The sequence below is a fragment of the Harpia harpyja genome, chromosome 16 (genome assembly GCF_026419915.1).
Source record: "Harpia harpyja isolate bHarHar1 chromosome 16, bHarHar1 primary haplotype, whole genome shotgun sequence".
Classification (NCBI taxonomy): Eukaryota; Metazoa; Chordata; class Aves; order Accipitriformes; family Accipitridae; genus Harpia; species Harpia harpyja.
Window position 1 is genome coordinate 31201821 of NC_068955.1, and position 27630 is coordinate 31229450.

Sequence of the window (27630 nt, forward strand, 5' to 3'; positions counted from 1 at the left end):
CAAAAAATACTGTTCTACAGCCTTTATGATTATTAATACAGTAGTTTTATCATATTTTTGCTATATTTTAAAACTTAAATATTTTATCCCAAAATACATCCAGTGGTATTAAACACATTTTTCCTACGATGTTACCTGGTTTAAATATTTCATTGTTCAAATGTTCAAAACTTTTTTTTTCAGTATTAAAAGCTAAGAATAAATATATCTATGCAAATAGCTTGGCTCAACTTTGGTATTGAAAGGTTAATGTTACAGATTTTACGTTGTTAGGAATAGTTTTGCTGTCAGTTTGACTATAAATTTAGTGTTTCTGAAAACTCTTACTAGAATTTAAACTAAGTCAGATTGATAAATTGTTTTCCTGTAGCAGCTCCACAGTTGTGCAGCTCGGGATTTTGTATAGAAAACTTTCAAACAGCTGTGGTTTTATTAAACAATGGAGCTTAAACGTTGCAAGCTACCTAGTTTTATTGAGAAGCAAGGTTCCTAACGTTTCTTGGGATTTCGTAATTTAGTATCGGATGATAATGTATCCTGAAGATTTGTTATTTTTCTGTGTCTGTGCTCTGTTTGCTTTCCGCAGTCTTGTTTCCATGGGAATGCTGTGTATCCAAATGCCCCCCCCCCAACAGTACCAAAGGACATGGAGTGACACAGAGCGTATCGCTGATGTAGAACTGCAGTAGGTGGAAATGGAATATCTTTATAAAATCATTAGCGGCATCTTGTTTACTCCAACAGGGCTGGCTTTTGCAAGCAAGATTTATTTAGAAGAGGATTTTAGAAAATAAAATGAGTGTTGCCATTGCAATTGGAGTTTGGTTTATCCCCTTTTTACAGTCAGTTACACAGAAGCCACCGGACTAAACAAACAGAAGAGATGTGAAAGTTCCCAGCCCTTGTCAGGGCTCTGGTCTGTATCTGTGGGCTTTTGGGGAGCCGGCTGGTGACAGGGTCTGCGTCGTTTCCAGGCGCTAACTTGTTCTGGTGTATGTGATATGTAATAGAGGGTACATAGGTAATTTAAAAAGGAGCTTCCACCACTCCTGTGTTTTTTCCTGGACGGAGAATCCTTGTCATTTAAGCAAATGCTTTATATGTGTTTGTTCTCGCAGCAATACGTCCTTGGTGCTGCTCGCTACGCGTTCTCTAGCTCCGTTTCAGGCCTGCCGGGCCTACGTCTAACATGGCTTCTCTCCACCTTCTCCTCGAACGGGCTGCAGGTACCTGCCGAGCGGTGTTTTCTGAGGCCGAAGGCATTGCTGCCTGCCACTTACAGCCGCCTCCCTTTTAAAAACACCTTTACCAGCCGCTTGATGAGGTTCCTCAATCTGGGTTGATTGAGGTGAACGGCAGCCCTATACCAGGAAAGGTTTAACACACCTAAAGCTGTACATTAATAAATGCACCGTCGAGGCTCTGTTCCTTCAACTCCACTGCGGCTTTCCCATGTGGAAAACTAGCTTAAATTCTTCTGCTTTAAAAAAATAAAAATATCTATGTATATGTATGTATGCTGCGCAGGCGAACGGCGAGGGCAGCCTCGGGGTCCTGCCGCGGTGCGCGGCGCGCGCGCCCCGCCGCTCCCACGTGGTGTGCCGCGAGCCGCCGGTACCGCCGCCGCCTGAGGGGACGGCTCTCGTCAGGGCGGGCGGCCCTCGGGGCTCGGTTCGGGCGGCGGGGAAGGTCCGAACGCCCCGCAGCCATGCAGCGGCGGAAGGTTGACAACCGTATTCGGGTACTGATCGAGAACGGGGTGGCGGAACGGCAGCGGGCCCTCTTCGTGGTGGTCGGTGACCGCGGCAAGGACCAGGTAACCCTCCCGGGGCGGCGGGGGGGGGTGTGTGTGTGTGTGTGTGTGCTGATTTTGAACCCAGCCCTTGAAGAACGGTTGATCTGTAATCCCGCCGGTACCGGGTTTTTTTTCCTCTGTAAAGCAAGCGTTGAAACCGGCAGCGAATGAGGCAGAGCAATGGCGTGCCTCGGCGTGCCTGAGGTAACTCACCCTGTGAGTTATGTGAGAAATGGTTTGGGAGACTTCGTCCTTCAGCATCTCCTGTTGGAAAAGCTCACGAACGTTAAAAGAAAGTGAGCGCAGGCAAATCGGATTTTTTTTTTTTTTTTTTTTTTAAACTGGGGCCAAAGATAATTTTCTGGCTGGCAGGCGTTCTTTCCTACCTCGGTTCTGAGGTAAGGTGTTACGGTTTTGCGCTCGAGCTGTGTTTTACGTACTGAGTCATCTTGCAGATGTCACCACACCAGAACTTGGGCTGGACCTACTTGGTAACGTTGTATGGAAGAAATTAACCACTAAACTCGTTTCTCTACAGAGACTCTAGACTTGTGTTTTTCGAGCGGAAAGGGGAAGAACAGCACAGCAAAACCGTAACATTTTAGGATAAGTCAATTCAGTTAGCTCCAGTTCCTGGGGAAGTAAAATAAACTAGTTATAAAAAAACCTTGGAAAATAATGAGTTGATCAGCTGGCGGTACAAGAAAGTTGTCATTAATTTACTGCTGAAGTGGACGGGTGAGTTCTGATGGGGCATACCCCGAGTCTGGTTGCGTTCGGTATTTTCACTGACGAGTTGGATTCCAAAGCAGCAAGTGTATTTACTGAATGCGCTGGCTACATAGCGGTGAGGTGGGTTGCCAAACCCACTAGAAGATTAAAATTCAAAATGAAATCTTGTTAAATTGTAGAAGAAATCTGAAATACCTTCTGCAAAACGTAGTATAGAGACAAATAGCAAGAACTGTATTTAGCCTGGAATAACCGCCTAATCTTTGTGCAGTTGTTAGCAGCTCTGCCAAAGAAGAGTGTAAAGGAAATAATTGAGTATTTTCAATGTCAGGTATAATTGAGTGTTTTCAATGTCATGCAGCCCTGGAGAAGGCACAGACACACAGGTCTGTGTAAAAAAGAACGTAACCTCACATGTCAAGGGATCCTTCTGTTTTGTACAGGGTTGCTTGGTAGGAAACATAGCTGTAAAATCAAGTATAGAACAATATTTTGTTCTTCGATCTTAGCTTGTGAGTACAGTCGTTCATGAATGTTTTTGTGTTTTGGCAGGTGGTTATACTTCATCACATGTTGTCTAAAGCAACTGTAAAGGCCAGACCGTCTGTCCTATGGTGTTACAAAAAGGAGCTGGGCTTTAGCAGGTAAGATACCTTGTGTCTCATGCTGCGGTCGCTGCCCTTTGTGAATCAAAAGCTCCATGACTGACCTGCTGAGCATAGGTTGCATGGTTCACTTGTAAGGAGAAACAAGATTCGTTCTTGGAGGAGCTATAGGAAGTTGGTTTTCCAGAACTAAATTTTGGCTTCTGTAATACAGTTGACATCAGCACTAGGTACTTCTGGTTTCTTTCTGTAGCTCTAATGCTAACTCTGTTGTCTGAGACCAATCTCTCCCTCACCTTTTTAACCTCAAAAGGCCAAAATATTAATTATTCAGCTTTTTAGCCTCAGTAATATTTAGGACTGAATGCAGATTAAGCATTAGAATGCCTTAATTTTGAAAAAGTGTTTAAAATGTTAATTCTCAGATTTGTGTGCGTACTTACAGTCTGCACACAAAGTCAGGAAGGAAGCATTACCTGAAACCGCATGATGCCAACCAAGCGGTTTCTTGCAGAACCAGCTGGTTCTGTGTGATATCCACTACTTTGGGGTGAGGGCACATGGGAACATACTGTGAAAGCAGCAAGTGTGATTCAAGATTCTTTTCCTTGGAGGCTGCGCTCTGACTTCCAATTAAACTTGAATGTAGGCCTGAATGCACTTTCCTCGAACCTTTTTCCAAGCAAACTTCTGTATAATTTTTTTCTCAGCCACCGGAAGAAGAGAATGAGACAACTACAGAAGAAGATTAAAAGTGGAACTTTAAACATAAAGGACGATGATCCTTTTGAGTTATTTATAGCAGCCACAAACATTCGCTATTGCTATTACAACGAAACTCACAAGATTCTTGGTAACACTTTTGGCATGTGTGTACTTCAGGTAAGGAGTTAAACTTTTGACTTAAAAAGGACATTGCACTACTATCAATTGCTTTCAGTTTAAATGCTGCAGGAATAGTATTTGTTGCTTCTGTTATTTCAATTATGATGGCCTTACATATCTTAAAAGTTTTGGGAGGATGAGAGCGCTTTGCTGGTAGAATTTTAATGGGATGTTGGTTAACGTAAAAGTTAAGCGTGAATTGAGCTTTGAGAAATAAAGCTTTTAGATTTCCTGCTCCTATTAGTAGGTGCTAGTTGTGCTGGTGAACTCTAGGCAACTTTGAAGTTTTATTTATTTCCTAGGATTTTGAAGCCTTGACTCCAAACCTGCTGGCTAGAACTGTTGAAACAGTAGAAGGGGGTGGAATTGTGGTGATCCTCCTGAGAACTATGAACTCACTGAAGCAGCTTTATACAATGACCATGGTATGTTCAATGTAACATGTCTGTTTTATGTAAGTGGGTGCATTGTGATGATGCTAAGTGGTTATTTTTTGCTTTTTTTATGTGCTATGGTCTTCCTTCCGTCATCTGTCCTGCTCCTTCATTCATCTATGTTTGAATGTCTTATGCTTAGGCAGTTCTGCCAACCACTGTGTCCTGAAATGCTGTTAGGTTACAAGGAAGAAACACCTGTTATTCACAGATGTAACTGTGTTCTTTTGTTTCACAATAGTTTTGGAAAGTATTTATGCTATGGGCCCATGTAACAGAAAGTTAAGTAAAAAATAGGCCTTTTGAGTGTTTTGTGACCTGTTGCTAGGTGAGATCAGCTTCACAGCTGCTATATATTTCTAGATATGAACTATTCACACTTGGTACACTTACACCTAGAGCAGGAACGGTTTCCATTAGTAGCAATGCCAGTAGCTGAATTAAAGTGATAGACTATTTTTTCTTAGCATCCCTGAGGTGTTTGAAATGTTCTGTACCTGGCAGAGTTGACCTTTAAGGCAGGCGAGAATAAGTAAGACCACTGCGAAAAGTATTGGTGGGAAAAGTACATTTTTAATAAGTGTTTGGAAAATGTGTATGTTTCACAACAAACAGAAAATCAAAATCCTGTCTGGGATACGGTGTTGATGGAAAGGGAGACTGTAATCCACAAGAGTGGAAAAGAAGCTGGATTGTCCCATGAGTAACAATCTTGTAAATATCACTGTTACTGCTGTTTCTTCTCCAGACTGACGTTTTCTTTTTGTTTCAGGATGTACACTCTCGATATAGAACAGAGGCACACCAAGACGTGGTAGGACGGTTTAACGAGAGGTAAGTTATTAAGAGTGTAAAAGATCTAGGCTGTATGCCCGAAAAAAGCATCTAGAACAACGTTGTGTATTCATATTAGGAGAGCATCCTATAGGTTTGCATTGGAATAGGGCTTCTTGGCTGCTTCAGTGAATTTTTCACGTACTGTTCTGGAAGCGAATGCAGTTTGTTGTCGGAGGAATTGTATATAAAATTTTGGCATATGTTACAAGGGATATATGCAGATAGGCCCAAATTTGGACTGTTGTGAGTCCCTTTCTTGAAACGCACTGTAGAAACATATGCTCCAGATGCACCGAAGTTCAGATACTTACTGCACTACTGTAAAACATAAAACTGCTTAGTGTGGAGTATTCCCTGTGGTTTTAGAAGTGTCTTGTAAAGGTGTTTCCTCTACTTTTGTTGTATAGAATAACTCTTACTGAGTGAGCGAGCCCTAGCTCTAGCCATAGGAAAACTGCAGGAATCGTTCTTTAGCATGCAGGTGGTTATGTGATGTCAGAAATTAGAAGGATTAATAAGCCAGCACTGACTGCAGTCTTCAGGGGTCAGCACTTGTGACAGTTGCTGTGGATTCACATCTTTCACTTTTATGCAGCTACCTCCCGCTTAAATGCTGTCTTGGTAGATCGTCTTTAGTTAGCTTTCTTCTTTGGAGACATCGTGGTAAGTTGATACCTGGTTTGCATAGATGACCCTGATTTTGTGGTAAGAGGCATACTGCCAGTTGTGTGAACTTGTCGTAGCTCAGCTGTAAGTAGCTGTAGCTGTAAATACTATGTCTGGGTTTAGAAAAGAGTTTAAATTAACTACCAAAATGCAATTGTGTTGCTAGTGTTTTTACTGAGTTGCCTTTGCTTGACTGCTCAGGTTCATTCTGTCTCTGGCCTCATGCAAGAATTGCATCGTGATTGATGATCAGCTGAATATCTTGCCCATCTCCAGCCACGTTGCAAACATCACACCTGTTCCACCACAGTCACAGGTCAGTAAGCAATGTCAGCCATTTTTCCTTGAGAGAAATTGGTTTGAATTGACCACAGTGTGTTAAGGATTTAAAAAAGAGGAAGCTTTCCTTTCACCCTGATTTATCTCAAATAATGGTCTTGCAGAGAGGAAGCAGAATGTTCTGCAAAAATTATACCTGGTATGGGTGAAGCATGGGAAGCTGTCTTTTCTTTCCTCCTTGGGTTTTTTTTCTGTCACAGCTTTTTTTTTGTGCTTGCCTGTATTTATTGATTTTGCTGTATTGCTGTTTAGCCTAGTGAGGTGGAGCTTAATTGCTGTGGTTGCTGTTTCAGAAGTGCATAGGGAGATTTCAAGCTGATGGACAGTTGGGATGAAACAAAAAGACCTTTTGACTGTTGGAGGGTGGGAAACACTGTGGAAATAAGTATATTTACAAGCTCAGGAGATGCCTGATACCTAGAAGCTGTGGTAGTTGTTTCAATTTCTGAGTTACACATGCCACATCTTGGGAAACATTCACTGAATATAAACCAGATGTATAGCTTGCAACTGTTAGAAATGTATCCTTTTATTACTTTCACTTGTAGACTAAAGTAAAACGGAACCAGTTTTAAATAGAAATCTTTAACCTTTTGAACTGTTTTGTGTGGCCTAAGGAATATCCACATGGGTTATGTCAGAGATGGTAAAAACATTTTAACAGAGCACTGATTTTAAAAAACAAAACAAAACATTCCCTCCTTAGCATTAGAACAATACTGACAGCAGCACAAATACTTATCTGTTGGATGGACAGACTGATGCCTTTGGAATTTTAAGTGACAATAAGGAAAATCAGAATTCATTCCCATTTAAAATTGATTGCTTTTGTCTCCAAGTTTATTGTTTGGCTTTGAAAATTGGTTTGAAAACTGATCTATTGCTGCTGCAGTAGTTTTTCCCCCTACATGACAACATGTACACCTCGTATGACAGGTATAACAAAGATCATAAAATTTTGTACAGCCTGAAGACTGAAAAATGAACTAAATTCTTCAGAAAATTTGTCCGTGGTCTCTTCTTCCTAGTAATGCCATTCTCCAGTTACCACGTACTGAAAAATCTTTTCCTTTTTTCCTCCAAGCTTGGGGAAGCCAGGTTACCCACCTCTTGTGTAACCATTCTCCTGAAGACGCATTAAAATTGAAGTGTTAAATACCTGTCTGTCCATTTGAATTTTTCTGGTTTTAAGGAGTGTATTCAACTTGTGGTAACATTTCCTTTCAGATATCTTTCTCTGCCTGATAAAAGATATCAGAAGACATCACAAAGGTATAGTTGTGCCGAAGTGTGCTTTACTAATCTTGTTATGGTAAATCCTGTGCTTGTAGGAAGATAGCCTCCGGCCGCAGGACTTGGAGCTAAAAGAACTGAAGGAGAGCTTGCAGGATACACAGCCTGTAGGAGTTTTGGTGGATGGCTGTAAAACCCTGGATCAGGTTGGTGTGGTGTTTAAATTTGAGATACTCTGTGCTTGACAGGTCACCTTAGGTACTGATGTTTGTGTCTCATCTTGCATGTAATCAAATCCGAGTGTGAACAGTGATGGGTGTGGTCTTAGAGAATTTCCTTGAAAAATTGATTGGACAGGGTAGCTCAATGACAGTGTCAGCGATTTTCTTCATGGAGTTGAGAATAAGTGGAAGGTCTAGAATGGAGACAGGAAGCTGATCTGGAGAAGTCCACATTTAAAAAGATGATGAGCTCTTAGGGTTTGAAATAAGCAGGAAACTTAACCTGAAGTTTCTGTTCAGTTTAGTTCTGAATAGAAGTTGAAAGTCCATATCATGTTTTAATATGCCTCTACTCCTGCCTCCCTTACGCTTTTTTCACTCCAGTTTGAGAATCGCTGACTAGTGCAAATGAAGGCCCCATTGCAATTGTGTTTCCTGCTTCAGAGTATCCACTGACAAGTTGCAGTTCAGCCTGGTGGCTCCCGGAGCTGTGCACTGCTTAAGCCCTTTTATAGTAGGTCTTCTCACTGCCCAGATATGTTCGTCTTCCTTCTCTGAGAGCAGTGTGCCTCTTCCTGTCTTGCTGAATATACTCTGTGGTCAGTGGACCTGAATAATTTCAAGAACTCAATGGGTCAAGACTACCAGTTCTTGCACATTATTTGTCTGGGTTTTAATGTTCAGCTCTCCCATCTTGCCTTTCTTTTCCTTCTTCCTGTTCCAGGAAAGAAGACATGTACTAGTGGTAAGTGTAGGTAATGCTGAAAGCAATTTAAATACAGCTGATTTTTGTTTTCTTTTTTTATTTTTTTCTGATCTCAGGCAAAAGCAGTTCTAAAATTTATTGAAGCCATATCTGAGAAGACTCTACGGAGTACTGTGGCATTAACAGCAGCCAGGGGACGTGGTAAATCTGCTGCTTTGGGATTGGCTATTGCTGGGGCAGTAGCTTTTGGGTGAGTGAATCCCCACAATCTCCCAGGCTTTATTCGCATCCATGAGTTTAAAAAAAAAAAAAAAAACAAACCACAAAAAAAAAACCCAAAAACTACAGGATCTCCATATATTTGTAATTTCCAGTCCTACATCCCTTCTAATCATTCTTAAATCTTTTGATTGCTGTGTACACTGATATTCAAGATTTTCTATTTTATAGTAATAAGAAAACCTCAGTCTTTAAAAATCAAAATAATCACACATAAACAGAGTTAAGTGTCTGAAGGAATCTGCTGTGTTTTGGTTATTAGGTAAAATCAACCCCTCGTGTAAAGAAAACATTCTGTTTATTATGTATATGTAAAATTTGTTAGAAAAAGAATTAAACTCTTGTTTTATTTTTCTGTGCAGTTACTCCAATATCTTTGTCACATCTCCAAGCCCTGATAACCTTCACACTCTGTTTGAGTTCATATTTAAAGGCTTTGATGCACTGCAGTATCAGGTAAGGAGAGCAGACTATTTTACAATACTTTCACAGTGTTCCTGTTTAGGAAGGGTTTTGCCTCATCTGTGATGTTTTGTTGATATATATTAGCTACCAGCCTTTTTAATAATGTTCTGCAAAAATGAATTGTAGTCCAGTTATGTTTCCTCCTCTATTTTTAAATTAGGTAAGTCAGTTTGTGAAATAGTTTTTAACGTAAGTAAATAATTTCTCAGTTCTCAGGCCTCTGAAGCTTTTGTTACGGGAGTTTTTAACTAGAATCTGAAATAACAGCGTATTCTTAGTGAGCTTATTTTGATGATAATGGTAAATGATATTTTTCTTAGACCTTGGCTTGTTCATACTCTTTAACAATGTTTTCTCTCAGGAACATCTGGACTATGAGATTGTTCAGTCTTTAAATCCAGAGTTTAACAAGGCTGTTGTCAGAGTGAATGTGTTCAAGGAGCACAGACAGACCATTCAGGTAACTGGCCTCTTTTGTGCTCTTGCCTTTCGACTTTTTGTTCCTAGCTGCTGGCTTTACTGATGCTGTAGTTGCTTTGATTTTAAGCATGTTCATTTTATGTGATGTGTAACTGTCCTGATTGATTTTGCTTTAAGGCAGACTTTTTCTTCTGGTGAGTGACCTTCACAAAATGCCTTATTTCTTTCTGTGAATAACTTGTAGATTACAGAGCTCCCTTGGTTATTGCTTGTGGGTTTCTTCTTGAAACAAAAGCAAAGGAAGGTGAAAGAAACAGTGAAGGAAGAGCTTATGTTTCTAGTGATTAGATTTCCTTTATTTTCACGATCTCTGCAGATAAATTTGTGTGGAAATGTGCAAAACAAGATGTGTGACCCAGTCCTTGTTAGGGTAACATGAACCCTCTCCTGGCTGTCTCTGGCTTGATGGTCATGGAGAACAGGGACAACAAACAGCTTTTCAGGGCTCCAGCTTTGCCAACTCTGACATTTCCCTAATTCCCAGACAAGCTGTTGTTGAAAATGATGGTGTCCTCTCATTCCTTGCAGTACATACACCCTGCTGATTCTGTGAAACTGGGTCAAGCTGAACTTGTTGTGATTGATGAAGCTGCTGCCATTCCTCTACCCCTGGTGAAAAACCTGCTAGGCCCTTACCTTGTTTTCATGGCTTCTACAATCAACGGGTAAGGTTTGAGCAGCAACTGTCTACCTGGGAAAGCAGTTGTGCAAGTGGACTATTTCTTATCTACAGTACTTTTTTTATTACACACTATTACATCAGGTCATGCTAATTCTTGATCTGTCATGGAACTGCTCCTTAAAATAACCAAGAGTCAGTACTTGAACTTGCTGCTTTCCTTTAGTTCCACTGTGGATTCATTAAGTGTTTGACTTGCACCTCTTCTGTTCTGATACAAGGAGCAAATATGTAAACAGGATTCTGCAGTTTATTAGGAGAGTGGGAAGAATGACATCTTCCTTCCAACATGGTGAGACTAAGAAAGTGACAGGGTAGGCTGCCCTGTCCTGTGTGCGCAAGAACATCAAAAGGCAGCAATTCTCACAGACGGTTGGGGCCCTCACAGGCCTCAGAACGGCACATAGCTCTGGATGGCAGCCTAGTTCTGTGCTGGGCCTTCCCCATGGCTCAGGCTTGCTGTTTGGTTATGTGGTTCAGACTTTTGTCTTCTGCTTTTCAGGTATGAGGGTACTGGTCGATCACTATCTCTGAAGCTGATTCAGCAGCTCCGTCAGCAGAGTGCGCAAACCCAAGTCACCATGACAGCAGAGAACAAATCTACAGCTACGGCTAAACTCACCTCAGGTACTCCATTGTATTCTGGACCGCAGTGTATAGCCATGGTCTCTGCTGCTGCTGACTGGCAAGCCCTGTGGATATCGCGTGTATCCATGTACTTTGCAGCTGTAGGAGGGTAGTGGTATGGGAAAATGAAGGAACTCTCCTCTGTTTTTTCCTCATGATTTTCAGGTGTAAAGGCTTTTAAGGGATGAAAGCTATGCGAGTAATGATTTTCTGATCTCCTGGGAGCCCTTCAAAGGATACCGATCCTATTGGATTCTTTGCTAGCTGTAACTTCCAACACTAGATGTTCTTTGAATCTGTTTGCAGCTCGTACATTGCATGAAGTCTCCCTCCATGAATCAATCAGATATGCCCCTGGTGACCCAGTTGAAAAGTGGCTGAACGATCTGCTGTGTTTGGACTGTCTCAGCATCACCAGAATTATCTCCGGCTGCCCGCTGCCTGAGACTTGTGACCTGTATCCTTACTCAAATGTTATGCTCTGATGGAAAATATATTGCTTTCAGGTGAAGGAGGCTTTTTCAAGGTGATTAATAGTGGGTTTTCCAGCTAACGTGATAGCCTCAGCACATGATCTTTTGGCAAAAGTCTATTAAGACCACACTTCTGGAGGTAAGCTCTTACCACTGCCATCTAAGACTGGTGGTGTGTGTTAACAGGGCATTACCAAATTCCAGTTTTACTGCAGAGACAATCCTAAGGAGGGGTTAAATGAAGGGAAGTCCTTGTTGGAGTTATAAAAGGTTTAGCTTTACAGATGAAGGGTGTGAAAGCTATGAACACTGCCCAAAGTCATTCATTCTTGTGGATAGAACTGTAGAATCTAAAAGCACAAGGCATCATGTAGCCCAAGGCTGTACTGAAAATACTACTCCTAAACCAACAGGGAGATTTTTCCTTGTTTCCAAGGAGGTTGTTTCCTTAACCCCTGTGTTTAGATACTATGTAAATAGAGACACACTTTTTTGTTACCACAGAGCATCAGAAGTTTTTCTGCAGAGACTGATGGCCCTCTATGTGGCTTCACACTACAAGGTAAAGCTTGTGCTACTACTGTCAAAATTTCAGCTAGGAATTTTGTGGAGGGAGCAGTGCTTGTTATGACAGTCTAATTGAATTGGCCTAACTGAGGTTTCTGAACAGTTTCAGTTGCTTCTTGTTGCATACATATATGTATTCTCCTTTCTTTGAGAAGATCTCTGCCTTGGTCTTGGCTGAATATACTGGATTTACAGATATCTGGAATATTTTTGTCTTGAGAAATTCGGGAGGCTAAATTCTAGATGAGCCTACAAGCTTGTCAGAATAGTGTCAGTGATGAACCTCTTTTGCAGTTCTCTTGACCATATTATAGTAGCCTCAAGTTAACCAAAAGAGTAGTACCATTGTACTGCTGAAAAGAGTAACAATTCATCTCAAGGTTTCAAGACCGTGGGTGACTAGTAAATGTGAGTGGTGAAGTCTGTAAGTACTGAAGTCCTGAGTACTAAAAAACTGACACTTAGAAAAGAATTATTTAAGGTTTAGTAGATTAAGATATAAGTAGCTATATAAAAATAGAAAGTTCAGTTCCATACATATGAGAGCAAGAGGTTTCATTTGAGAAAAACAGATACTGTCTGGTAGTATAACAGCCATGAACTGGCCTGTGAGCTTCTTCATCCATCAGTATTGTACTAGTTCTGAGTTTCTTAATAGCCCTAAATTCAGAAAATGGAGGATTGTTTGGAAGTCAGCAACTAACATTACCCTGGACTTTGAAGCTTGTCTCATGGAGTAATTCTTCATTCCTTCTGATATGTCTTTACCCTCCAGAACTCACCCAATGACCTCCAGATGCTATCTGATGCACCTGCCCATCATCTTTTTTGCCTTTTGCCACCTGTTCCACCTACCCAGAATTCATTACCAGAAGTACTTGCTGTTGTTCAGGTAAGAGCGCAGCATGTATCTATGAAGTGAACTGTTCGATAATGAAGCAGTACGCTGCTGGGAGACAGTATACTACCAGTGTACTATGACAGCAGTGTACTACCTAGTAGTAGATGGTAGCTTAGGGCTGTGTTTTTGTGTGTGTTAAAACGTGTATGAAGGCTGTGTTTTTTCCCCCCGCTTTCTTTCGTTAACACTAATTGCTGTATAAGTACATTGTGATGCTGATCCTTTCACATAGACCGCCCAGTCTTCACAATGTGTTTGTGCTGAGGAGCTGAACTATTGCTTCAAGAGATGACTTTGTCCTCCCATTTCAACTTCCTGCGAGGAAAGTTGGTTCACTGGTTCACTCTGCTTATCCCATGTTTCTAGCATTCCTTTCATTTGCAGTAGAACTGCAAAAATACAAACTCCTCAGAAGTACATGCTTAGAGATGTAGAAATATTTCAGCCCTTGACTGCTGGGTATCTGACTATATGCTTCCTTCCTCCCTTAATAACACAGATTCTTAATTATCTGTGTTCGATGCAGCTAGTTAAATCTACTGTTTCTTAAAAGAAAAAGCCCCATTTACATGAAAAATGTATGATATTTAAAGAGAAATATTGGTGGGACAAGCTTTTATGTTTGGTGTTGATGGACTACAGAAAGTTCATAGAGCACTTCCTATGCTTTAATCTCTTCAGGCTTCTGTTGCACCATAGTGCAACGCCTGCTGCGTCAGATGTACCTGGCTGGCCCGCTGGTATGCTTTTTGAGACGGGGCTTTTAGGGACAGAGCCTTTTTTTGACACATACATGTTTGCTCATCATGTTGCAGAGCACGGATCACATGAAATGTCAATACTGCATAATGGACTCAGCAACTGAGTATAAATTTTGATTCTGCTGTAGTGGAGTGACTGTAGGAGAAAACACTTTTTCTCCATTAATGGTCTTTCACCTTTTCTGGCAGGTGTGCATGGAGGGAGAGATCTCTCGCCAGTCTATCATGAACAGCCTTTCTAGGGGGAAGAAAGCTTCTGGTGATCTTATTCCCTGGACCATTTCAGAGCAGGTGAATAATTTGGCTGTGTACTCACACCCAAGATATATTTCAGCACTATTTCTTATTTTCAGAGTACCCATCTGTGTTCTTTAAATTGACTTTTGTCTCTTATGCAGTTTCAAGATCCAGACTTCGGGGGCCTCTCTGGTGGGCGCGTTGTTCGTATTGCAGTTCATCCGGATTATCAGGGGGTAAAGTATTTTGGAACCCAGTTATTGTCAATAGTCAGCAGTGGTACCATGAAAATGGCTGTACAGGCAGAATTCAAGAAAAGGGCAAACATTTCAGTTGCTCCTATTCTCAGCATTTTAAGCTTGGGGACTGAGCCAGCGATAGTAACAGAATGAGGTCAGACGCAGAGAAATGGTCAGATGCCACAGCAGGCTGGGGGACATTGATTTCCTCTGGGTGGGTAGCAAACCAGTGCTTTTGTCATTACTAGGCAGCATTGTAGCATGCCAGCATCCCAAGCAGCAGTATACAATCAAGATCCAGTGATATTTATTGTGTGATTACCAAATGTTCACACTGGTGTTTGGCATTTTCTGAGTGCCAGAGTTAAGCACCAAGAATTATTACACAGTCCTAAACTACCAACTGGGCTCTCACTATGATTTTGGACATCCAGGTTCTGTAGTGTCCTTCTCTGTGGAGCTGCAACGTAGCAAAGAAAATGCATTTTTGCACTGACTGAGTGATCTCTGCACTGATGATTGTTAATGGTTTTGTAAGGGGAGAATGTTGTTACCCTGTCTTAAAAACTAGATACATCTTTTTGCTTAGAGTGTATTGTTCCTACTTCACAGATGGGCTATGGCAGCAGAGCTCTGACTTTACTGCAGATGTACTATGAAGGTAAATTCCCATGTTTGGAAGAAAAAACAATTCAAAAGCCAAAAGAAATTGCAACTGTAAGCAGTGAGGTATGGAGCTTAGTACATTTTTTTGTATTTTCTGTTATGCTAAGCTGTTTGTTTTTCACTGTAAGTCTCGATAATGATTTCTCTCTGTAAGGAGGAAATACTCATATTTATTTTTTTATGCAGAATAAGAGATTTAATTTGCAGATTTCTGTGAGGATTGCTACTAACCCATTTACACTTTTTTTTTCAGACGGTTAGTTTATTAGAAGAGGTTGTGACACCTCGGAAAGACTTGCCTCCTTTACTTCTCAAACTGAGCGAGAGACAAGCTGAAAACCTAGACTATCTAGGGGTATCTTACGGCCTAACACCAAGATTACTCAAGTAAGACAGTATTCTATTTGCTAGTTACATGCAGTGCAAAAATATAACTATATAAATCACATATAATAATATATATATAATATAATATATATAAAAATAATGTAGTGTATAGGTATAGATGCAGATATTTTAGCCCTTGGATATTCTCTTTATCTCTGCATGTTTCACTTGGTTTCTAAAACTGGGACAGCTCCAAGCCCACTTCTCCTGTAAGGCCTTTTCCTCATGTACAATAGGGTCGATCCTAAGTGTATCCTTCAGGGTAGTTTTTCCTCAGACTCCTTCTGAGGGCAAACCCATTCCCTTCTTGGTTGTCTCTGTGACCCTTCTGAACAGTTTACTAGCTTTAATTGCTCTGTGTTTCCAGCTAGAGAAGTAAGAACAGCCTGTAATAAGTAGGGAGAAGTTAAATACTACTTCCTGTGACCTGTAGAAGCTTGAGCTGCTGCTGACTTCAAAGCTAATTGTTAGTTTCCTGATTAATGTAAATGCTTTTCACCAGCAAATGCAGCTGCTTCTTGCTTTTCTTACCATGGAGGAACTGAGTTACTGTAGCAGTAAATAATTTATTAATATTTCTTAAGTTTTAGCTCCATCTTACAACATAGTTTTATATAAAAACATACAATTTTATAATAAATGCAACCTTTTTTAGTATTATCAAATTCTGTAAAATATCTAGGTTTCTGAGACTTTCTCAGCCGTAGTGTGGGAGGTTGTGAATCCGTAGTTTGGGAGACAGTTTCAGAATAATGCAGAATTCTTCCTGTTGCTAGCCTAAAAGCAAAGCAGTCATTTATCACCTAAAACCTTGGTTCCTTGCTGGCCTACCCCCACTTACAGAGGACCTAGTGTGCTGTACAAGCACATGAGATGAGACCGAGTTCAACAGAAGTAAGAGCAGTGGAGGCCAATTTGTGACTGACCTAGTCAGGACAATGTTAGAGCGCTATGTGCAATTTGGCATTTCTGATACAGAGACTGTAGCCCGTTTTGTTCTGTGGCAAGCATGCTGCAAAGTTCATGCCAAAATGTGATGGTGAATTGTTCAGCTGGGCAGGAGAGCATCAGAACTGAATGGTTATTGTGAAATAGTCTTAATCTTTGCAAATTATAAAGCAAATGGTTCAGATGTCTTACTTTATTTGACCGATCCCTCTCCGGGCAGAGGGGGAGAATAAAGTGTTGCACTACTACTTTTCTTAGTTATTTGACTGTTAGCTGTGGTGGGATAGATAAAAAAAGGATGAATAGTAGGCTAGGGAGAGGCTGGGGTACACACGTAGGGCTTCCTGCTGAAATTTGCAACATCCTGCACAGCTGATGAGTAGTCATCCCATGGCCTGTGGAGGTAGGTTGCCAGTGACAGTTGCGGTGGGGCCTGGCTTCTTTCTTTTGTCTGGGATGCCATATGTTTGGTCTCAGTAGGTGTTTTTATACTAGTTCTTTTGCTGGGCAAAATGAATTGTAGGATCAGTTCACAACTAAGATGCAAGAAGGGACAGGAGGATGGAAAGGGATGTCAGCAGGATTTTACTGATCAGTCTGGGATTCTCCCTGGTCCACAAGTGACTATTTGAAACCTGGAAGTTGCCAGGGAAAAATCATCATTCACTGAAGAAGAGCAGAGTCTCTGAAGTAAACTGTAAATCCTCAGCTCGTCCCCAGGGTATCCCTTAGGAGTCTGTGATGATATTGGTCAAAACCTGCCTGCCTGTTTTTAAAGGAGGCCCTGGAAGCGTGTCAAATACAAGAGTTATTGTATCATGTCTGTCAGTCTTTGAAAGTTTGTTCATTTTCTGATACCACAGTAATCGTTTTTCACTCCTCTAAGTTAGAACCTCAGTCAGTTTGATTGCTGTTACTACTTTCTCTCAGCGTTCATTTTCATTAGTTGGTGGGATGTGTTACAGACTTTTGCTTACTTTTCAGTGGTTGTTCTTGTAGGGTGGATAGATTGCATTTAACCACAAATATTATTGTAGAATCAACAGCTCCATAATTCTCAGTGCGTTTTCTCTTTTCCCTTTCCCCAGGTTTTGGAAACGTGCTGGATTTGTGCCCGTTTATCTAAGGCAGACACCAGTAAGTAGCGTACTGTTTCTGAATGAAATCCAGCCCTATTGAAATCACTGGGCATCTTTCCATTAGCTTCTGTGAGATGTGATTTGGGCAGCAAAGTTTTCTGAGGCTACATTTGGGGTCGTTTTATGTTCCGTTTTTGTTCTTTGCGCCTATAGTTAACTAAACGAGTAAAGCTTTAGGGTTGTGAATGTGGTCTTCTAAGTAGTTTGGACTTAAAAAATTGGAGCAAAGGTGCAGCTGTTGAGGGTTATTAATGTGGTTATTGGTAAAATATGCAAGTGGCCCTTGAACTGACTGCCCTTTTTTTTCTAGGTGTTTACAAAAAATAGCACTAGCAGTTACAGCACTTCTAGGGAGAACAGTATGTTTGTCCCATGTCACTGCATTTTTCTGTTGTTTTTCTGGCTCTTGAGCTGTACCTGGAATTTGCAGTACTGGTGACTACTGGTTACCTCCAGAAGCCAAAATCCCTCAGCACTGGGATTTACCAAATTCTAGAAGTTCATAGGTTTTACATTAGGTAGTAGTGACTAGTAGCAGTTGGTACATGCATTGTTGATTTAGAAGACCTTTGTCATCTTCAGTTGAGCTTAGAGTGCAAAAGGTTCATGGGGATGATGGGAAATATATCTTATTTATTAGAATGACCTGACTGGTGAGCATTCGTGCATCATGCTGAAGACGCTGAATGAAGAGGACTCTGAACAGGAGCCTTGGCTTACTGCCTTCTGGAAAGGTAACTGATTTTGCTAACGCTAGAAGAATCTTCTGGGATATTTATTCTAGAGGTCCACAGGAATCATTTATTTTATCATCTTGTCCTATAGATTTTAGGAGGCGATTCCTTTCTCTGCTTTCCTACCAGTTCAGAACATTCTCTCCCTCGTTGGCATTGAATATTCTACAGAACAAAAATATCAAACAGCAGCCACAACCACGTGAGTACCCTGGCTCACAGTGTTCAGTTAGGTTGCAGTTTGAAGTCTATGTATATGTATATCAGAGTTCTCAAATATATGCATTATATGATGTCTCTTGTGAAGTGCCATGAATTGGTCTTGGTCAGTTACTGTGTTTTGTTCCTATTATCCAGAAAAATGCTTGTATTTCTAAATAAAAGCTAAGAGGACATTTTCTGCCACTGAAAACAGGTAGTGGTGGTTTTTTGGTAGTTTTTGTGGGGTTTTTTTTCCCCTGCTTTTTTGATGAAAGATTTAAGTAACCCAAAATTAGAAGTCTCCTGACTGTAATAGCTAAATGCATGACAAAACATGGATGGATACTGCCAGCTGCCAAATCCAGTATGGAATTAAAAGGGAAGCCTTGAATAGCAAGGGTCAGTAGGCAGAGCAGCTTGCTTAGCATCTTAGGAGGAACATTGTCATCAGAAATTTGGAAACTGGAATGTGATGTCTTTCTAAGAGAGAGGCTTTAGTTCAACTGCATGTTATTGGGCTCAGTCCAGCACTTGCTGGGAGAAGCACACAGGCAGTATAAAAAAAAAAGGGCCAGACAAGACAGTTCGAATAGTCACTTCTGGCTTAAAAGCAAATTGCTGTTTTCCTAATATGTCTAAAAGAGGGGAGTTCTCTTGAGAGAACTTGGTAATCTGTGTCTTCCTGGTTTTTTAGTATCTGTCTTGGTGAAAGAGTTTTGGTTGCTGCTACAAGGGAACAAAGCTCTTAACAGCAAAACCAGTGTAAGATAGTTAAAGACTGGGCAAATTGTGTTTCTCAACCCTCACTGTTTTCAGTCCCTCTGGCATCCTTAAGTTGATACGCTGGTCTGTTTTGACAGTTGCATTGTTTTTCATATGGACGTATGTCTGTCTGAAAAGGCTTTGAATAACCAAGCCAGTCTGAATAGCAGTGTTGTACCTAGTGTGTTGAATTCTGAAGTGTGTTGGGAAGTGAACCTATGGGGTCGCAGTTGGCCTTTACTCGCTGATATGAAAAGGAACGTGTTAAATACTGAGATCTTGGATAGCTACAAAGAACAGTCTTGACTATGTTGTCTTTTTATTGTACCCATCAGCCATCAGCCGTGCTGAATTGGAATCAGTTTTCATCCCATATGACCTGAAGAGATTAGAGATGTACTCTCGCAACATGGTGGATTACCATCTCATCATGGATATGGTACCTACCATTGCCAGGATGTTTTTTCTCAACCAGATGGGTGATATAACTCTCTCTGCTGCACAGTCGGTATGTATCACTGCGAGAACAAGCCATGCTTCACCTCTCTTTGTATATATGCTTGGAATAGTTTCCTGTCTCATGTCATCTTTAAAAAAGACTTTGCTTCAGTTAATTGCTTCTTTTGTAGTCCTCTTTGTGATTTCTCCTGCTTGTAGTGTTCTTCCACCTTTAGCATTTGCTTTGAATAAAATGTGTAGGGATCATATTCTGTTGTATGTTCAGTGAAGCACTCCATGCATTTATAATATGGTGTGAACTGTGGCTTAAAAACCCCTCAAAATCTTCTGGCTCTTGAACTGTACTTCAGAAGAAAGGTATTAATCTGTACTAAGTCTTGACTGGCATCTGCCATCTACAGAATAATTTAGGGGTGTTCCCGTGCATCTGAGCAAAGCTTCAGCTCGTACCAGAGAAGCCTCGTGTAAGGAGTGTAGAGGGTATTATGTATTTGTATTTGCTCTAAAAGTCTCTATAACTGAAATATGTGTCATTTCCTCAGGCCCTTTTTCTAGGGATTGGCCTACAGCATAAATCTCTGGACCAACTGGAAAAAGAGGTAGAACTGCCCAGCAGTCAGTTGATGGGGCTCTTCAACAGAATCATCCGCAAAGTGGTCCAGGTAATAGCATCATGACAAGCTTTGTCTTGGTTGCATTGGACCAAAGTGTAATTCCAATACTGAGCCTGGCACTAATAGTAAGCTGAATCAGAACTGTGTATCTTTAACACGTCCCCAGTAATTGTAAACTTCTTTGTAAGATGGGAAAATCCCAGTGGAAAAAGCAGGTATTTGTGGCATTGATTTATGTAGTATATTCCCAAATAATAGTGCTTGTGTTATGTTTTTAAATGTTGAAGTGCCCTGACCAAAATGCTGAGCATACAATCCATGTTGCCAGCTGAGCCTGAGCCATTTGCTTGCGATTGTTCACTGCATTGGTGGCATCTCAACTTTTCTTGGAAAAAAAACTTTTCCAATGTCATTTAGAGGTAGATTTGAAGTCCAGTGAAATAATTGGAAAGTTTTGGATCTGGTTTTCTTTCTCTCTAATGTCTGTGATAAAGCGAGTAACACGATGAGTTATCAAAATGGTGAGACAGACAGAATACTTGCCAACTGCTTGCAGTTGCTTGCTGAGCCTGGTGCCTCTAGTTCTCAAGGTTCGGGATACAGTAGCAAAGCTTCTGCAGCCTGGCATAGGTTGTTCATTGGAGAGGTGATCTGCTCAGCATAACACCCTTATAATTATCTTGAAGAAAATAACATACAAAAAAATAAATATGTAGCTTTTAGCTGCAAATGTTAATCAAATTATGCTGTATTAATAAAGTGTGTTGTAAACTACGAGCTCTCTACATTTATGCAAGTGACAGAGTGCTGACTGATTTTAGTTTTATACTTTTTATAAAAGCTGTATATAATTCTGCCTTCAGGAAGCAGCCTTGAGCTTTTTATTTCGATATGATGGAATGCATGCATCAGAGATAAACTGTATGATAATATTTGCAAGGTTAGAAGAGTTTCCTGGGGACAGACAGCATTTCTTACTTATTTTAATGCAATAACCTAGAAGAAACATCAGCAAGTCTTACATGTGTTGGCTTTACTTCATTTACAGTTGTTCAACACAGTCCAGGAAAAAGCTGTGGAGGAGCAGATGGTGGCAACAAAGGATATTGTAATGGAGCCAACACTGAAATCTTTAAATGATGATTTGGTAATTCTGAACTTTCTTCTTGATACATATGTAAACACTTCATGGAGTTCCCTTGAGTGTAGAAGCCTTGTAATCTAAATTTTCTTGGATGGAAAGAATTCCAAATCAGGTCTGTCAGTTTATGGTAGTTAAAACTTGACAGCTTTACGTTGCATGCTTGTAGTCATGCTTTGTTAATCTGCAATATAGATTTTTCGCAGAACGTACTAAGACGTTCTTGGAGTTATATATTACAAGTATATGTATACAAATAACATAAAAATGCAATTATATAAAAGTGACAAGCTTTTCAGGATCATCTGGTATTTGTTTTAGGGAATGTACTTCTCTTTCAGTGGGAAAGGTGTCTTCCTTGCATCACACGGTCACTGTTGCACTTAGAACTTAATGCATCTGTTGTGCTGTCCTGTTGTAGGAAGAAGCCGCAAAGGAATTCCAAGAAAAACACAAGCAAGAAGTGGGGAAGCTGAAGGAAATGGACCTTACACAGTAAGAATTTATCTGTATGAGTCTCAAATCCAGATTTCCCCTGATGTCTGTTTGAATGTTGGGTCACTAGTGCATCTTGCTGAGACTTGTGCACAAGGCTGTTGTTGCAGCATCACAATCTCAAACCATCAATAAATGAGAACTAGCAGTAGGTATTTTCAACGGTGGCCAGGTAAGATAAGCATATGCTGCTGCGCTAATGAAAACTTTGCGTATTGTGTGCCTGACAGCCAGTAACTTGGTCTTCATCGGCTCTGTTAGCAGGTGCTTTGTTTCACACTCAAAACATTCTTTCCAGTATGAATTAAATTCAGTAACAACTTCTGTTCAAGGCCATTTACCTGTTTACCTCAGTACATGAATTCATTGCCTGAGAAGTGTGTCATACTCCCAAGCATGAACTTACTGACTTCCCTTTTTCTGCTGGTATTTTGAATGGAAAGCAAAAGGTTGCGAGTTAGCAGATCACAGCTGATCAGCAGTGAGATCTGTCTGTGGATCTGTAGAACTGAATTGTTGTTAGAGTTGGGGCTGGCTCGTCGTTACAGTACTGCAAACAGAAGATGTCCTGCGAACAGGAACGCTGGTTCAATTCTCGGTTCTGTCCCAGTGCCTCTGGCATGAGCTTGAGAGCGTTCTTCTTTTACCTCCATTCTTTTTTGTCACTTAAATGGTAAATTATTCAAGGTGGTAGCTCTTACTATGTATCTGTGTGTCATTCTTGATCCTGGCTGTGCACGGTATGTACATTATACATATATAAGTTATACAGTTCTATAATATGGAGTAATAAAGCAAGCTGCCTGGCTGTGGACTGTTTCTCATTTTGTAATTTCTGGTGCTTCTAGGAATAGTCATTAGTTTCCTCAAACCAGGATATCCAGGTCCTTTTATCTGCTATCCACCATAGCTGTGTATGCAACTCAAGTGAAAATAGTACTTGGCTAATTTTAATATTCTCTTCTTTAACAAAAATAAAACCAAACAAAAAACCCCAAAGCAACAGAAAAAGAACAACCAACCAGAGCTTCTTTTACTAACTACAGTGTGCATGGATGCCTTTTAACTGCTGTAGAGCTGGACAATTTGTAGGATACTGAGTTGCTGAACCAGCAATTTACTTGAAGTGTCAGCAGATGTCTCTTTTTCTGGACCAACAGGAGTTACACATGCTACTGATTCTCTCCCTTCTCTTTCCTCCTCCCATTTTTTGTCTTACAAATCCTGTTTACTATACTGACATCCCAGAAAAGTTGGCTGTTTTGGCTCTAGATTAATCTCTATTAAATCTGAGAACGGGAATAAAAGATTCTTTGACTCTTTGGTTGTCTTGTTTGAAGGAAGGACAAAAATGGATGTGATTTGAAGTGACTTGCAAGTCAGTCACATTAGGAAAACAATATAACCAGAATTTTTAAAAAGTTTTAATTCCATTTTTTAGTTGATAGTATTATATACCTGTTTGTCATTTTGGACCATGTTCCCTGTTTTTTCACCCAGAAGTAGATTTCTGTTCTCCTCCATGAGGAGAGAGAGACAAAAATTTATTTTGAACACTTTTCAGTACAGGTTATAGAAAACTAATAGAAGAGACAGAGCTGTTTGATTTGGAAAGGCTTTGTCCAGTATTGTTCGGCCTTGTATGAACAAAGGCTAGTTATTCTAAATCTCTAAGAACTTGAGATGGAGAGTAACCACTCAATTTTGCTACATGACTGCTTTGCCTAGTTAAATTTGTAATTTCCAGGGTACTTGAACACCCAGACAAGGGGCACAGAGCATGAGCTTATTTGAATAGCAATTGTCGTCTTAATTTCTCTTTTCAAAAGAAAGCTGCAGGTCTTGAGTTTTTCCCAGATTGATGCAGAAAAACTACTATTCAGGCTTACTGGTGGTCTAAGAGCAGCTGCTAATTTAGCTAACTTTTCATTATAAGCCATTGCTTTTTGCATCCTCTTCCTCTACCCCCACAACCATCCTTCTCTTTTTTTAGAGAGGGGAAAAAGGAAAAAAGTCCTCAAGCTTTTATAAAGAAATCTGTGTAGTGAATATAGATCTGATTGTGGTTGTCAGGCTTAAAGCTGTAGTGATTGAAGGTCTATCTTTTAAGACATCTAGTGGGCAAAGTAGAAGTATGTGCCACTGCTATGGAAAGTATAACCTTTGTGGCCTTATTTTTTGCTTTCATAACAGATGTACTCTACTCAGCACTCTGCTTTTCTGATGAGAGGCTTTCATAGAACAGTTTTGTGATGTTTACAATAGGGGCTCCTGAGAGAACTTCATTCAACACTGACCAGCTTTGGATGGGGACAATTGTTGGTTGCTATTGACCTAGTTTGGACTGAGTCTGCTGACAGAGTCGTGACAAGCTATTGTATCCCTTTGCCAGTCTAGTTTTGTATGTATTTCCAAATACTGATTTGGTTGGGTGCTGACACAGTGGCTTTGTTTGTAGAGTAGTATGTGCCTGACAATATAATCACTTTTTTTTTTTTTTTTTTTTTTGTGCTAGCAATTTTACTTGGATTTTCCTTTACCTTTTTCACTTAGATATATTATCCGGGGTGACGACGAAGAATGGGAAGAAGTGCTGAGCAAAGCAGGACAGAATGCTTCCATCGTCAGTTTGAAAAGGTTAAGGAAGTTGAAATACTCCACAGAGGTGTCTCTGGTCTTTCCTGCTGGCCTTTTTGTAAAGTTTTTCAAAAGAGCGAAGCTGAAGAGTTAAATGTTCAGTTTTCCTGGAGGAATTGGGGTGTAAGCACCTGAGAGCTCTACTGGGTACTCGGTGGTTCCTCTAATGGCGAGATTGCTGCTGTGAATTCTGTGTTGCTCTGGAGTGTAGTCCCATCTTCATGTAACTTAGTTGCTTGTTGTAATTTTTTTCTATTGACTCGGTTAAGTCTTGATCCTGACCATGCACAGAATTTGGTACTATTTCTCCCTTGGGTCACTTTTAAAGAAAGATCTCATTTCACATAACTGTCCCATTTGCTTTGGGAGCTAACACTGGGTGGGAACCTGTGATAGTCCCATTGGAGAAAATGCAGATTCAGGGAAGAGGAATTCTTTCAAATGTGAGCTTAAGACTGCAAAATATTGAGTCCGCATTTCTGCAGTTCCTTCCTTTTCATCCATCTTCTTTCTTTTACCTTGCCCAGCATGGAGTCTTTCCTCATCTTTTCCTTGGGGATTTATAGTTGAGACTTGCCTGCTTGCTTATTTCCCCTTCCAGGGGTGCCTGACAGCTGAACTAATTATGTGATCTCTATTCCACCCTTTGTATATTCATGTTGTTTTTCATGAATGCTGGAAGCTGTGAGTTTCCAGAAGCCTTACAGCAATGAGTGAGTCTTGTCAATGCTTATAAAGATCGGAGCTCTGTCACGTTTGCTCTAGTCAGAATCTAGTGCAGGAACAAAATTGTATACTTAAAACTGTCAGAGGTAATATTTTTTTCTAGGTACTCTAAATTCCAGATGCCCTATATGAATTTCCTTTAGGACACATAACTTAAAGTCTTGAAAAGCAATGACGAACTAAAAATCAAAATCTTATGGGATTCAAATTGGATTAGGGAGTCTGAAGACAGTAGAAAATCTAGGTCATACTCTTGTTCGTGCTTTCTCTAGCACCAGTTTAAATGACCCAAGAAATTGGAAGTATTTTCTCCCAACCACATTCCTATGTAGACCCTCGCCCCCCTTTTACAACAAAAATTTCTCATCTGGATGGGAATCTAGTGGATTTTTAACAGATATTTTGTTCCTGTTTCCCAGTGAGAAGAAGAGAAAATTAGAAACAGCAAGAGGACCCAAACAACAGAAGAAATTTAAGAAGACTAAAGATGTAAAGCAGAAGTGGAAGAAATAACTTTAAAGCCACTCGGTGAACTTGGAATTAACAAGTGACGGGTCTGTACTTACGAAGTACTATTCTCCTTTAAATCAAAAGACTTTCTTTTGGAGGGTGAGAGCTGGAGGGAAGGGAAAGCCTTAGAGGCATTTTTAAAGTGTTTGTATTACTGGAAGTACAGTGACACTGCCAGGAGACAGTCTATGAAGATTTTTTTATGAAGTGTGACTGTAGAGCTTGAGCGAGGCACTGTGCAACACACTGGGATATTATGAGGGTGCTTTAGCAGCTACAGAGTTTCCATTCAAAGAGGGCTGATCAATCTGTAAACTTTCCCACATCTTAATGGTTGGTGTCTTTATTAAAAAAGAGTTTGGACAACAAAGGATAGAAACGTGTAAGGCTTTGGTATGTGACTCTGCCTTTTAGCACTGCAGCACATCTTGATATATGCAGCTACTGGTTCAGTAATACTGCCACTCCTTTGTAGCTTGAGGGAGTTTTTGGTGTGAACGACAACTGACTTTTTATTTGGGGCTGGCTATTCAGTGAGCGCTAACCATGTTGTCAGTTCAGACTCATGATTTGGTCCTGGCTCGCAGGAGTTCAGGGTATACAATGAGCACTTCTATTTTGGAAGGTAGGCTATAGTTCCTACTTACTGTGCTCCTCAAGCAGCTGTAATAAAGGCTGCTCTTTTGCATTCACACTTGCTTATGAGGTCTCAGCATTCCCATAGCTCAGTAATTTACATTTCCTAGTCCTCAAGCAGGGGGAGCATGATTAACAGGTGATGGGAAAGCTGCTTTGGCCATTCTGTCTCCCAGCTATCTGCTGACCTAGAGCTGCTGCTTGGCTTTGGTGGAAAGTTTTGTGTTAAGGTTGCCAGGAAATCAGCGCTATCATACTGACACCTGGTCTTGGTGATCTTCTCTTTGACCTCGGGGGCCAGTTGAGCAGGCAAGCCACTGGACTGCCCGGCTCTGCTACTCGGTGGTCCCTGCTTGGCAATAAAGATGTACCAGTCTGGAGCTGGGACTCTTCTGTGACTGCAGTACTCTAGGTCTGGTGCCTGTCAGACTCCAGAGGCTTCAAAACCAGGCCAAACCTTTGACACAGAATGTCCCTGTCCCAAACCTGAGTGCCCTGCAGCATTGTCTTGATATTCCAGCTTCACACCTGTAGAGGTTTGGAACAGACACTTATCTACAGCTGATACACAGCTGCATTATATTTACTTGTAGAACTCACAGCTCCTTTTTCCAGCAAATCCTTTTTCCAGCAAATCCTTGAAGAAACAGTTTCTTCCTACGTAGAGACAGTATTTCTCCTCTAGGAGGCTGTTCTGTGAAGCATCTGTGTTAAGCACGGGCCTTGCACAGCCTGTGTCTACTTTGCTTAGCAGGCCACTATGTGAGAGTCGGTGGCAAAGGCACATCCCCAGGGTGGGGGGCAGGGGGCAGCTGAGCCCAGAGAAGGGAGATCTGCAGCTGCAGCCCTTAAAGGCTTGATGAGGGGCCCCATTACCACCCAGCTGTGTGAAAGGGCAGCACTGGTAGCCTGCGGGGATGAGGTGGTGGCTGGCTGCTCTGAACCAGCTCTAAAGAAGTTGTGAAAGGAGCAGAGAGAGAAGGCAAGAAGGGTGAGGCTCTTCACAGCTGTCCAGGAAGTCCTCAGAAGAAAAGGTGAGTGTGAATTCTCTCGGGTTTTGCTGCTGTTGTTGTTGTTAAAAATAGGGTAAGTGGTGGCACTGCGGGGAGAGGGGTGAAGAGCTACAACCCCTTGCTTTGGGGGCCGGGGTCTGCTGGACGTGCGGCCGTCTGGGTGTTGTCTGTGCCTGACTTGGTCCTGAGAGACAAAGAACTAAGTTGTACTGCAGGGGATGTTACAGCGGGCTGGGGCAGGAGGGGCTGCAGCTAGTGCTGGAGCCCTTTCAGGGGACGCTCTCTGGCCAGGTAAGAGGAGAGCAGTTCCAACAAACAGGAGTAGCGTGGCTGGACGGCTGGGCCTGGAGGCTGTTCTCTAGCCCAGGGGCTCTGCAGCATCAAGAACACATTTCCCATGG

At 41.1% G+C, this 27630-nt stretch overlaps 1 protein-coding gene across 3 annotated transcripts; it reads left to right on the top strand.

The window, feature by feature from the left end:
• The first annotated feature begins 1581 nt into the window (after window positions 1-1581).
• On the top strand, window positions 1582-25950 carry NAT10 (N-acetyltransferase 10). Of its 3 annotated transcripts, none has more exons than XM_052811501.1 (28): window positions 1582-1816; window positions 3080-3171; window positions 3843-4014; window positions 4320-4442; window positions 5224-5285; window positions 6156-6270; window positions 7625-7732; window positions 8570-8703; window positions 9095-9188; window positions 9559-9657; window positions 10206-10342; window positions 10859-10983; window positions 11290-11440; window positions 11922-12018; window positions 12799-12915; window positions 13875-13976; window positions 14084-14158; window positions 14774-14890; window positions 15081-15214; window positions 17251-17299; window positions 17942-18035; window positions 18127-18237; window positions 19334-19506; window positions 20000-20119; window positions 21120-21218; window positions 21634-21707; window positions 24261-24353; window positions 25502-25950. In XM_052811501.1, the coding sequence occupies exons 1-28, from the start codon at window positions 1709-1711 to the stop codon at window positions 25581-25583; spliced, it is 3057 nt and encodes a 1018-aa protein (XP_052667461.1). In that variant the 5' UTR covers window positions 1582-1708; the 3' UTR covers window positions 25584-25950. The 3 variants fall into 3 exon arrangements, with proteins under 3 accessions (XP_052667461.1, XP_052667462.1, XP_052667460.1); XM_052811500.1 differs by having other exon boundaries at window positions 1583-1816; window positions 24261-24344; window positions 25490-25950; XM_052811502.1 differs by lacking the exons at window positions 24261-24353; window positions 25502-25950 and adding an exon at window positions 23901-24195.
• Window positions 25951-27630: the final 1680 nt, after the last annotated feature.